Below are 13,943 nucleotides of genomic sequence, written 5' to 3' on the forward strand. Positions count from 1 at the left end.
AACATAGTTGGTAGGCTTGTGATTATGTTTTCACAATAAATGGTTTTTGATATGTAAATAATGACTCATTTTTTTAAAAACAATATATACTCAACATAATTCAAGCATATACAATAAGTACAAAAAAGAAAGAATATTAATACTATTATCCCACCATTCAGAAATAATCATTATTAACATTAAGTCAACATTATTCTAAATATATTTCCATGCATGCACATAAGAATAAATTGATAAAAATAATTTTCTATAAATGGATCTATATTATAGCTTTATAATTAAATCTACCAGAATGAATTTTACTTGAATAAACAAAATTAAATGATGTGAAAGTATAGAATTTGCTTAAACTTGGATAAATAAACCCTATAATGTTAAAAACAAGCTTAACATATGTTAAGATATTAACATCACTTAAGCACCCGCAATTAAAAATGAGAAAATCAATGTTTTTACACTTCCTCCTTCCTATCCTCTCCTTACTTTGTACGTTTTGTTGTTTATATATAGTCTTACCTTCTCAATATTTATGACATTTACAGTGTCCTCATAATTGTTTGATTTTTTATATTTTTAAAAATTTAATTTATAAGTCATACAATGTGTTTGCTTCAATTTTATACAAGAATCTGACTGCCCAGAGGTAATCACTTTAGGTACTTTTAACTGTCCCTCCCCTATATTTACTTCCATATTTCTAAATAACGTGCTTGTAAAATGCTCATTCTGAAACTTCAGTTTTAGATATTATCCATTTACTTCCTTCCTTGAGGTATGCCCCCCCCCACACACACACTTGTACATTTCCTCTACTTCATCCTGTCATATAACAGTACAATAATTTTGTTAAATACTTAGTTTTTATATAATGATGACCATGTAAATATTACTTAGATCTGAGCCTCATGATGCACTGAGGTTACATGTTTTTTCTTTACCCTTAATTTAATAATTGCCTCCTTTCTCATTTTGCTAACTTTTCTATGTACATATTTTTAACTTACTTCAAATTCTAAAATCTAAAGCTCCTCATTATGTAGTTAAACGCATAAAGAAATCTGTCAGTTCCATTTTTTTTTCCCTTTGAGTCATCGCTTCTGGAGCTACTCAGACTCCTGCTCAATTGTATAAGTAGCCCCCGACTTATGACAGGGCTGTGTTTCGAGGACTCTCTTATAAGTCGGTTCTGACATAAGTCTAATACTTCATTTTTGTTTTTAAGTTTTCATCATTATTACCTTTTATTATCAGTATCTTTACAAATCTGGCATTGTTTTGAACAGTAAATCATAAAACAAAAACATCTGCAAGTGAACATTTGAGAATAACATCAGAAAATTACTAACGATAAGATGTACAAAAAAAAGACAGTCCTAAGTGCGGTTCACGGTAACTTGAAAACATTGTAAGTCGGGGACTACTTGTATACTATTTGTACAGCTGACAGTTTGGGATTTGCGTTAGTCATAATCCTGGGTATTTCTTTTATGTCCTTCCTGTATCCTTGTCTGTATTCTAGATTTATCTCTTCCTCCTTCTTAGATTACTCCCTTGAGTTCCTGGGGAACATTTACCAATAACTTCAAACAAATAGGGTGAATTGTTGATAAATTTACTCAGAGCTTGAATATCTGAAAGTGTCTTCCCACGCTTACATGATTTGATGACTTTGTTGGGTGTGAAAATATACTTTAGGAATTATTGGCCCCTAGTCTTTTGAAGGAGCCCTGGTGGCACAGTCGTTAAGAGTTTAGCTGCTAACCAAAAGGCCAGCAGTTTGAATACACCAGCCACTCCTTTGAAACCCTATGGGGTAGTTCTCCTCCATCCTATAGGGTCACTATGAGTCAGAATTGACAGGTTTGGTTTTTGGCTTTTTAGTTTTTTGAAGGCATTTCTCCATTGTTTTCTAATTTCCAATGGAGAGATGTTCGCCAACATTCTGATCACTCATTCTTTTTAGAGACTTGTTTTTTCCCCCTCTAGACCTCTTGTTCTCAACCAGGAGCAATTTTGTCCTCCAGGGACTTTTGGCAATGCCTGGAAACATTTTTGGTTGTCACAAATGGGAAGAGTGATGCTCCTGGCATCTAGTGAGTAGAGAGACCAGGGATACAGCTAAATATCCTGCAATGCACAGGGCAGCTTCCTCAACAAAGAAGGATCTGACCCAAAATAGTACTTAGGTTGAGAAACCTTGCTCTAGATAATTTAGGTTCTTATAATTGTCCATTAAAAAAAATGCTGTTGAGTGGATTGCGACTCATATTGACCCTATAGGACACTAAAACTGCCCCATAGGGTTTCCAAGGCAATAATCTTTACAGAAGCAGACTGCCACATCTTTCTCCCACGGAGAGGCTAGTGGGCTCAAATCACCAACCTTTCCGTTAGCAGCCAAGCGCTTAACCACTGTGCAAACAGTGCTCCTTCCTATTTACCTATAGTGTTCTAGAATTTCATGATAATGTGCCATAGTGTAATATTTTTGTCATTCCTTGTGCTAGGTACTCAGGGACCCTTGTCAGTCTCGAAACACATTCTTCATTTTAGGATTTTTTTTTTTTTCTGTTTTGAGTAATTAAAAAAAAATATCTGCTCCACTTGATGTTCTCTGTTTTCTTATTCTGTAACTCCAATTAGTTGGATAGTGAACCTTCTTGGTTTATATTTTTCTCATCCTTTCTCTGTTTACTATCTTTTGCCTTAATTCTCCTGGATTGTAGAAGATTTTGTCAAGCTATTTTTCATCCTTATGATTAAGTTTTTAAACTCTTTCATATCTCTACTTTCAAAAACCTTTCTTGTTCTCTGAATGTTCTACAGCAGCTTCTATTTATTTTTTATAGAGATATAATTCACATACTGTAAAATTCAGTGGTTCTTAGCATATTCAAAAGGTTGTGTTAACACTAATTCCAAAACATTTTTATCACCCCTAAAAGAAATCTTGTACCCATTAGCAGTCACTCCTTTTTCTTTTCTCCTGTTGACCTCCGGCAACCACTAATCAACTTTCTCTCTCTATGGATTTGCCTATTCTGGACATTTCATATAAATTGAATCATACAATATGTGTAGCCTTTTGTGACTGGCTTCTTTCAGTTAGCATAATGTTTTCAAAGTTCATCCATATTGTAGCATGTGTCAGTACTTCAATCCATTTTATGGTCTAATAATATTTCATTGTATGGATATACTTCATTTTGTTTACCCATTCACAGTTGGTGGACATTTAGGTTTGTTTCTACTTTTTGGCTATTGTGAATAATGCTGCTATGAACATTCATGTACAAGTTTTTGTGTGGACATGTGGTTTCAATTCTCTTGGGTATATACCTAGGATTGGAATATGGTGACTCTAACTCTTTTGAGGAACTGCCAAACTGTTTTTCCAAAGTGACTGCACCATTTTATATTCCCACTGGCAATATGAGCATTCCAATTTCTCCATATCCTCAGTAACGCTTATTATTGTCTGTCTTTACTTTTTATTGTCTGTCTTCACACCTTCAAAGTTTGAAGCAGTATCTCATTTGTAGTTGTTCGTTTCCCTAAAACAAACAAACAAACAAAACCAATTGCCATCGAGTTGATTCTGACTCAACCCTTGAGGACAGAGTAGAACTGCCCCATAGGGTTTCCAAGGAGCAGCTGGTGGATTAGAACTGCCGACCTTTTGGTTAGCAGTTATAGCTCTTAACAATTGTGCCACCAGGGCTCCTCATTTCCCTAATGACTAATAATTTTGAGTACATTTTCATGTGTTTATTGTCTATTTGTATATCTTCTTTGGAGAAATGTCTATTTAAATTCTTTGCTCCCTTTTTAATTAGTTTTTTTGTATTTTTATTGATGAGTTGTAATAATTTTTTATGTATTCTGAATATTAGACACTTATCAGATATATAATTTGCAAATATTTTCTCCCATTCTGTGGGCTGTCTTTTCACTTTCTTGATAGTGTCCTCTGAAACACGAAAGTTTTCAATTTTGATTAAGTTAAATTTATCTATCTTTTTTCTTTGGTTGCTTCTGCTTTAGGTGTCATACCTAAGAAATCATTGCCTAATCCAAGGTCACAAAGATTTACATCTATGTTTTCTTCTAGGAGTTTTATAGTCTTAGCTCTTACATTTATGTCTTTGATCCATCTGTATCAGTCTTCTGTTACATCACAGAGGCTAGGTATTTTCTTATCCCTCTAAAGATATTTTGTTTTTTAAAAAAGTTTTCTTCTGATCCTAGCATTTCAATTTTCTTCTGAATTACTTTCTCCCCTCTTTGTTTTTGGTCCCTATCTTCATGTTAGGTTCTCCTTGCATGTATATTGTGCTGCATGTTTGTCTGTTTTTTATTGTTTTTGTTTGTTTCATTAGCCACTAAAAAGCTGATTAGTCATTGTGTGCTTGGATGGAACTGGTTGAATGGTGGACTTCACTTGAGGATAATGAGAGAGGAAACGACATTTTGTCAGTATCTGTCAGTACTTCCTCATAAGCCCATGTAGTTCTGCAGAGGAAAATTCCTCAGAAAGAATTAGTGGGAAAAGAAAGTGTTATAAAGCTGACACTCAGCATTATGACAGCTCGTTGGTGGTGGTGGGGAGTACTATTTAGTATGCAGAATTTCTTAAATCAGCTTCTCACTAAGGTCTCACTCCTGTCTTCAGATGTTCTGGTGTCCCTCAGCCCAGAGCCCTTTCTATTTAACCCCTACTGATACTATATGTTTCATTTTCTGCCACTGTAATGAAAGGGAAGGCACCTTGCTTCACTGACTGGAGAAGGGAGTCTTAGATATATGTACTCCTTCTACAGATTTTCAGTCAATGTTGTCTTTAGCTTCTCCTTGTACCCACAATCTGAATTATTATTTTGACTGGATTTGACTTTCTTCTTTGCCCCCCCCCCCAACCATACCACTATCATTTGAGAACAGAAAAAAGTGAAATCTGTCAATTACAAATTGTCAATAGGTTTGCTCCTTCCAAAATTTTGGTGACACATCTCCCCTGCTATTCATTCTTTTCTAGTTCTTTTTTTTTTTTTTTTTTTGTAGAGGTTTATTGGTATTAAAACGCTGCTATCTAATGTTTAAATGTTTCAGGAGGGAATTGAGATAAACTGGCATGCTCAAACTGTAATGAAATGTGGTGCTCACTGTCAGTAATTTTATCCCAGCTTCCCCATACCTGATTCACTATGTTGTTTCATCCATTGGTTTGCTCTATTTCTTGAATTTTCACATGCTTGAGAAGTCCAGCTTAGCTGGGTATTAAATTCTTCAGTCAACTTTCTTTTTCTTCAAGTTTTGTTGCCATCAGATATTGCATTAGTCCTTTCATCATAGTTTCTCTCTTCACCTATGAGTTTGCAAATTTCATCCTCAAGTAGGTTTTTTTTCCAGTAAGAAATCATGAGTGCTAATGCAATGTTTTCTGAATTCTTTCCTGTTTGCTGAATTATTATGTTTGCTTTTGACCAACATCTTGACTAGGTGTAAAATTTTTAAGTCATAAATTTGTTCTCTCAAAACTTGTAAACATATCCATTGGAGTTGGGCGAAGGAGACAGGTTTAGATTTGTTTGTATTTGTTGTGGATGTAGCTCCCATGGAGTACCTTAATATGGGGAGGAGCTTCATATAATACATCCCACCTTGGGTTGCCCTTGAGCCTTGATTAGCTTCTGACTAAAGCCCAAGTTTAAATGTTTTCAAATGCCCTCAAAGCATAAGACACTCTGATGCTCTGATACACTGTTTACCCCTCCAGTTACAGGCTGTCATCAAAAATTGGCCTTGGAGTTTCCTAATACTTAAAAGCTCTTCAGTGCTTTTAAAGTGATTTTTTTTAAATAGCCATTATTTTTACTGTTTTCCACAGGATGGTCACCTGAATTATCTATACCATCATTTTTGGAAATGAGAAACTCTCTCTAATGTCTTTTCAATTTGAAGAGTCAATCTTCCGTCATTTCAGAGATGTATCAGGCTGTTTTATCTTTGAATCCATTCTCTGTTCTATTGAGTCAATTCTCAGAGTAATTGGGTATCCTATCAGACAAATCAATGATCTCTCTCCCACACTACACCTGATCTTCTTACAGAAGATAACTGTTGTCTGATTGGCTTGGAAAAATACATAGTGAAATAGATATAGATGAACGTGTTGAATGGTGATTATACACTGGAATATAGTGTATGGCTGCCAGCGGCCTCCAATTATTTAATTAAGCTGGTAGTAACACATAGAAAGATGGAATTGGCTGTAAACATTCACATATTTCTGACCTTGTTGAACAACAGCAACAACAGCAGGAAAATGGTCTCTGCCTCTCTTCAACTTCCCAAGGTTTATGTGAAAAAGTTTCATTGGAATAAAAAGTAATTTATATCCAGAATAATAATGCAAAGGAGTCTGTAAACCTTTTGCATTCTAAAAAATAGAGTTTTAACCTTTCTAGACCTTGCATTTAAAAAGAAAAGTTTACAAAAGAGAGTAGGAATGAATGACCCTAGCCAACAGCACATTGGGGAAATATCATCAGTTAAAAGGGCCTTATCTCACAATTGAATTCATTACTCTATTTCTTTTGGGGTAAGCTCTCAGTAAAACAAGAATTCTTTGGCTACAATACACCGCCAATATGGAAATAAACAGTCATATGCTCCTCTAGTAACCAATCTAAATAGGTGAACTGATTTGACCCTATCTGCTCCTAGTAGGCAGCAGGGGCTACAGATGAGGTCTGAGTATATATGGCACAGACTGCTAATTATTCCCCAATATATGTTCTCTCCTTGTTTATTTCTAATAGAACTCCCATTTTTTAGCTAGCCATAGGGATATGTGGGTCAGTTGGGTGTTGTCTTGTGACTAAGTTATGGCCAGTGAGATAAAACCACAAGTGCCATGGGGGATTTTATGGAAGTAGTTTAAAAAAAAAAAAAAAGGAAGACACAACCTTCCCTTCTTCTTATTTGCTGGCCTGAATGGATATGTAATGGCTGGATATTAAGCAGCTATCTTGGACTATGAGGTAAAGGTCAAGTCCTAAAAGTGGTAAAGCAACAAGATTTAAGAAGACTGGTATTCCAGATATCATGGAGTGCATTACAGCACTAATATTCTTTTATATAAGAAATAAAATTCTACTTTGTTTTAGTTATTGTTTTTATGGGTTTTTCTATAATTTACAGCTAAAAAGGAATTCTAGCTGATATACTAAGCTTCTTTAATAAAGTGATAGATGTTTAAGATAAGAGCCAAAGGATGACTAGAGAAAATTGTGAGGCTTACATACATGTGTTAGAAATTAAGGTTTATTCAAAAGAAAACAGGCCAAGCAAACATCTCAAAAAGAAAAGGTAATAATAACAATAAAGAAAATAAAAGGAATGAATTACAAATATCAAAGCGTAACATAGTTAAATGGAATAAAAACCACAGAAGATTTGACCAATTAAAAAAAATTTATTTCTTTGAAAAATTCAAGGGGATTTTGGGTTAAATTGGTGGACTGGACAAGCACCTTTAATTCAGCTCTCTCTAAAAATGCACTGACACAAAAGTGCAAACCTACAAGGATGGAGAGGATAGAGTAGAAGACAACAGAGAAAAGACTTAGAATCTGGAAAGCAGGTGGATAACTTAGCGTATCTGACAAACCAACTACCAAGCCTGAGTGGGAAAAGCTGAGAACCAATATAGTTTGGACTTCAGGACTTTCAGAGACATTAGAACTGTCAGCTAGAAATGGTGGTGGGTGCCAAATAAGAAGGATTGTGTTAAAATTGCCTGATAAATAGGTAAATACCTAGGAGTCAAATACACTTCCCCACCCCAGTCACTGACTGATCTACCTCCCTCATCCTAGATAAGTCTGGACTTTTATTTTCTGGTAAGTGTAAAATAGAGATCATTATATTAGACATTCCATTAGCAAAACTGAGGGTAGAGGTAATACGGGTAATGGAAAGTAGGTGTCCACCTAATATTGAATGCTGATTGTTAAAATGCTATGACAGTCATTAGAACCAAATGCAAACATTTCACTTCTTCTCTTAGACACATATAGAATGTCAATTTTATTTCCTCTTTAAATTATGTGTAGCCATGTATTTGCTTTAGCCAATAAAATGTGAGAAGTGATATACCATGTGTAGACTGAAGCTTTAGGAGACAGTGACCTTTCCCACTATAGTGATTATGAAACCATATGTGGAAATGGAGTCTCCATCAGCCTGGATCCCCAAGTGACTACTGTGAGGAGCAGTCCCATACTGAAATGTATTGGATATGTGACATGAGAAAGAAATCAACCTTAATTATGTTAAGCCATGGAGATCTGGAGGGATTTGTTTGTTATTGAAGCATAACTCAGCCTATCCTGATTGTATGCAGACCTCCATCACTCCTACCCCACTCAAATCCCAGAATTCTGTTATCCATACCCTTTCCTTCTGGGTAGGAGATTTTAAAGAGTAGGGGAGTCTAACCACTCCGTGTGCAAAGACCTAATCATACTGATGCTAGGGTTCCGTGAAGCACCAGCACAGCCAGTTCACCTTAGAGGGAAGATCAAAATTAACAAACCCTACCAACATGTTGAGGCATCCCTGAGTGGCACAGTTAAGTGCTCTACTACTAGCTGAAAGGCTAGTAGTTCTAACCCACCCTGAGGTACCACAGAAGAAAGGTCTACTGACCTGTTTCTGAAAGATCACAGCCTTGAAAAAAACTACGGAGCAGTTCTACTCTGCACATATGGGGTTGTCACGAGTCAGAATCAATTCGATAGTCAACTAACAACAACGTGTTCAGAGCTATCACTCAGCTTTTAGTCTCCTAAACTAAATGAAGAGCAAATGGGCAACAAATGATTATAAGATCATTTCTAAAAACAAATACAGAAGTCAAAAACAAATCAATACAGAAAGCAAAAGAGAAAAAAGTAACTTGGAGAAAACAAAGTTTACAGGTAGTAGAAAACTTGAAAACAACTATAATTAATACCAGATGAAAAGCAAAGTTATCTAACCTAAGAAATAAGTACAAAAAGAGAATTCTTGGAAAATATTAATGTCATAAAGAAATGAAAATATCAATATAAGGGTTGCATGATAAGGTTAAGAAAACATCACAGGAAATACTGTAAAAATATTTTTAAACAGAAAACAGGAGAGAAAAATTAAGGATATTAAAGAACCATACCAGAGATCCAACATCTGAGTATAGGAATTCCAAAAACACAGGAGCAGAAAAAATCATCAATAAAGTAATTTTATTTTAATTTCTAAGAGCTGAAGAAAATTTGTTTGTTGAAAGGGCTCACCAATTGTCCTGTACAATGGATGAAAATAAGCCCAAACCAAGACTCATCACTGTGTAATCTTAAATGCTTGGAACAATGACAAAGTACTAAAAAGGGATATAAAAATACAACTCACATATAGAGAATGAGAAATAAGATTATCTTTAGATTTCTTAACAAACACATTGGTTTATGGAACCCATTGACCAAACACTTAAAAACTCTGAGGGAAAATTATTTCCAACTTAAACTCTATACTTAGTCAAACTTCCATTCAAGTTTGATGGTAGAATAAAGATGCTGTAATATATTCAAGGAAACAACAAAATTTAACTCATGTACACCCTTCTCTGGAAACTACGGAAAGATATCTACCAAAATGAGAGAGTAAACCAAGAGACAGGGAGTCAGAAGAAAAAAAATGAGAAGATCCAACACAGCACAGAAGTGAAAAGAATCTCCAGATGATGTTGAAGGATGGTCCCAGGCCGACAGCTGCACTTTGGCATAATGAAAAACCAGCCCAGTTTGGAGTTGTGTGACTCAAGAGATAGGCATGTTGAGGGATATCATCTGTGAGTTCACTGACATTGTACCATCTTTTCAAACAGATGAAACTATTGGAGAATGTGCTGTATTAAAGCAAAAGAGTAAACCAAAAGAGAAAGATATGGAGTCCAACACTATAAAAGGCAAAAGAAATTCCAAAAGTGATAGCAAAGAGAAGTTCGAGGATGATAGTTATGCAGCAAGCTTAGAGAGCAACCACTCAATTTCAAGGAAAATTGATGCATCAGCAGGAATGGGAATGACCATGTGGAAAGTTGTGCTTCTGAAAATACCTCGTGGTGGGAGGGAGTGGTTGACAAACAAATGTAGAAGGTGTGCATTATTTGCATATAAATCTGGGAAAGCAAGGCAATTAATTAACTTCAAAAAAAGTGAGAAAGAAAATATAATTAACACACAACAATGCTCCCAACAATAAAGCAAGTGATAGAAGGAATGCAAGTTCCTTGGAAGTGTATGGTGCCCTGGTGGTGCAGTGGTTAAGAGCTCCAAAAGGTCAGCAGTTTGAATCCACCAGCTGCTCCTTGGAAACCCTATGGGGCAGTTCTACTCTTTCCTATAGGTCACTATGAGGTAGGATCAACTTGATGGCAACGGGTTTGGATTTTTGGAAGTGTGTAAGAATGAAAACCTAATCCAAAAATATAAGGAGTCAATTGATGATATCTAAAATTAATTAATCAAAATACAGTATATGGATTAATGCCAGAAGTGATAACCAAGAGTTTTAAAAATGGCTGACTCTGGGGAGGACAGGGGAGAAAAGTGGAGAGGGAAAGGGGAGAAAACTATCCTATCTTATTATAATCCTCTTCCTACTATTTGATTTTGAATGAAAGACATATATTATTTTGAAAAAACTAAAAATACATTTAAAAAGATGAGTAAGATAGAGCTCTTGCAAGTTTCACCAAGAGTAACAACAGATAAAATATGCAACATTACTAATAAGAATAGGGACATAACTAAAGACAAAGAAATAATACAATGAAAACATAATATCAAGAAATTTGAAAATATAGATAAATGATTTTAAAATACAATAAAAATTACTTTAAAAAGGAAATAAAACCTGAACAGATTGATAACCAAAAGTAAAATGCAAAAGGTAGTCATAGATCTACCACTAAAGAAATCACCAAACTCAACCGATTGAAAATGTCAGCTCTAACTAATCATGTAGAAACAGATAATAATCTAATTATAAAAACTATTCTGTATCATAAAAATAGAGAAATTGCATCCTAACCCATTCTAACTCATTGAGGCCAGAATAATTTAATACCAAAACATAAAAAGTAACAGAGAGAGAAAGAACAATATAGGGCAGAAAAATCCTAAAAAATCAAATTCAGTTGTGCATTAAAACAATAATATATGATAGCTAAATGTTATTTATTTCAACAACTTAAGAATTAAAAGACTAGAGAATAAAATTGTAATTTAAACAGGTGTCAAAATAGTTTAAATATATGAAAGAATAAATAGAATAAAACTTTCTCGATACAAAAAATAAACAGGAGTATTTACCCTAAATTTAGATCATTCATCATAGTTAATGATGAAATACTAGCAGCACATCTACAAAGGCAAGAATGATCTACTTGCTACTACTAATTTTACTAGTATTCATTGGATATTGGAGGTCCTAGCAATTGAAATTTTATACGAAAAATTATTTATACCTAATACTTAACAGGTGAAGGAGTGGAGTTCGGTGTCATAAAGTGTTACAGAAGGTATCTTGGGTAAAGAGTGAAGACTTTTAAACCAGAAAGATTGTTTAATTCACAAGAAACTGAAAAAAAGTTTAGCTACTCTGTAGGATGAATGACATGATTGATTTATAAACAAATAAAAGGTCCTCAACCAATATTTGTTGATTTTTTTGACGGAGGCGTCATTTTCTTAAATATTCTTTACTATCAACTTTTAAAATAGGATAAGGTTTTCTTAGGATTTATTCTTGGTGGGAAACAAGGGTTTAAATTTATGCCTCTAGATTTAAGAAAACAATAGATTAATTTTTCTAAGAATTCAGACTATCAGAAGGGAAAACAATGTAAACACTTACTGGAATTACGGTGACCATTTGAGGAAAAAGATGTCATGAAAGAGCAAAGACACTGGGAAAAATCACTCCTGTTGTCAGAGTTCCTTTAATCCGCCATCTTTTTGTTCTATTCTTGAGAACGGGAATAACAGACAAAACACGCAAGGTGGCGCTGTTGGCTAAAAGGAGGAAAAAATATCTGCGCAAAGGATGCTGCAGATTCCGGCGTATAGAGGAAATCGTGGGGACAGGACTTGGGGGAGAGTGGGGCTACCTCCCCACAAGCATTGCTATTATCCAGCTCATTTCTAAGGACTTCAGCTACTGCCATTTCCGAGAGCTGTTTGAGGCCGAGAGGAAGCGTTTTTGAAGACTCAGAGAAGAATGGAGACTGGTGTGGAGCATGCTGGGCAGAAAAGGCAAGTCTTACTTCTTTGTATGTTTCTGGGTGTGTCCTGGGCTGGCGCCGAACCGCTTCGCTATTCTGTGGCGGAGGAAACCGAGAGAGGCACGTTTCTGGCCAACCTTGCAAATGACCTGGAGTTGGGGGTGGGAGAACTGTCAGCCCGAGCATGTAGAATCGTTTCAGACCAGAACATACAATTTTTACTACTCAGTCCGCTTACTGGGGATTTAATAGTAAATGAGAAATTAGACCGAGAGGAACTGTGCGGCCCCACCGATCCCTGTGTGCTGCCTTTCCAGTTATTACTGGAAAAGCCTTTTCAGATTTTCCGTGCTGAACTATGGGTCAGGGACATCAACGATCATTCTCCAGTATTTCTAGATAGAGAAATTCTCTTGAAAATATTAGAAAGTACCCCTCCAGGGGAGGCAATTCTCCTAGAACGTGCACAGGATTCAGATGTTGGAGTCAACAGCCTGAGTAACTACACCATCAACCCGAATGCCTATTTCCATATTAATGTCCATGATAGCGGTGAGGGTACTATCTATCCTGAATTGATACTGGATGAAGTGCTCGATCGCGAGGAGGTGCCTGAGCTCAGTTTAACCCTCACAGCCTTGGATGGTGGCTCTCCGCCTAGATCCGGCACCGCCCTGGTACGCATCCTGGTCTTGGATATTAACGACAACGCTCCTAAATTTGTGCAGTCGCTCTACGAGGTGCAAGTGCCCGAGAACAGCCCTGTCGGTTCTCTAGTTGTCACCGTGTCAGCTAGTGACTTAGATACCGGAAGCAATGGGGAAATAGTTTATGCATTTTTTTATGCCACTGAAAGAATTCTCAAAACGTTTGAAATCAATTCGACATCTGGCGATCTTCATCTTAGAGCCGAGCTGGACTATGAGGCAACTCAAACTTATACATTAACTATTCAGGCCAAAGACGGCGGAGGGCTTTCTGGAAAATGTACTGTGGTGGTGCAGGTAACAGATATAAATGATAACCCACCGGAACTGCTCATGTCATCACTTACTAGCCCAATTGCAGAAAACTCACCCGACACAGTCGTTGCTGTTTTTAGAATTAGAGACAGAGATTCAGGGAACAATGGAAAAATGATGTGCTCCATCCAGGACGATCTCCCATTCCTCCTGAAGCCATCAGTTGAGAATTTTTACACTTTGGTAACAGAGAAACCTTTGGACAGAGAGTGGAACGCCGACTACAACGTCACAATCACTGTCACCGACTTGGGGTCACCCAGGCTGAAAAGCGAGCACAACATAAGGGTGCTGGTCTCTGACATCAATGACAATGCTCCAACTTTCACACAAACCTCTTACACCCTGTTCATCCGCGAGAACAACAGCCCCGCCCTGCACATAGGCAGCGTCAGCGCCACAGACAGAGACTCAGGCACCAACGCCCAACTCACCTACTCGCTGCTGCCGCCCCAGGACCCGCACCTCCCTCTCGACTCCTTGGTCTCCATCAACGCGGACAGCGGGCACCTGTTCGCTCTCAGGTCGCTGGATTACGAGGCCCTGCGAGCCTTCGAGTTCCGCGTGGGCGCCACAGACGCAGGCTCCCCGGC

At 36.6% G+C, this 13,943-nt stretch overlaps 1 protein-coding gene across 1 annotated transcript in view; it reads left to right on the forward strand.

The window, feature by feature from the left end:
- The first annotated feature begins 12,324 nt into the window (after positions 1-12,324).
- Positions 12,325-13,943, forward strand: part of LOC101347515 (protocadherin beta-7) — an 8,160-nt gene continuing 6,541 nt past the window's right edge. The window contains exon 1 of the mRNA XM_004381163.1: positions 12,325-13,943. Coding sequence (XP_004381220.1) covers positions 12,325-13,943 — 1,619 coding nt within the window.

The sequence above is a fragment of the Trichechus manatus genome, unplaced genomic scaffold (assembly GCF_000243295.1).
Source record: "Trichechus manatus latirostris isolate Lorelei unplaced genomic scaffold, TriManLat1.0 scaffold00080, whole genome shotgun sequence".
Lineage (NCBI taxonomy): Eukaryota > Metazoa > Chordata > Mammalia > Sirenia > Trichechidae > Trichechus > Trichechus manatus.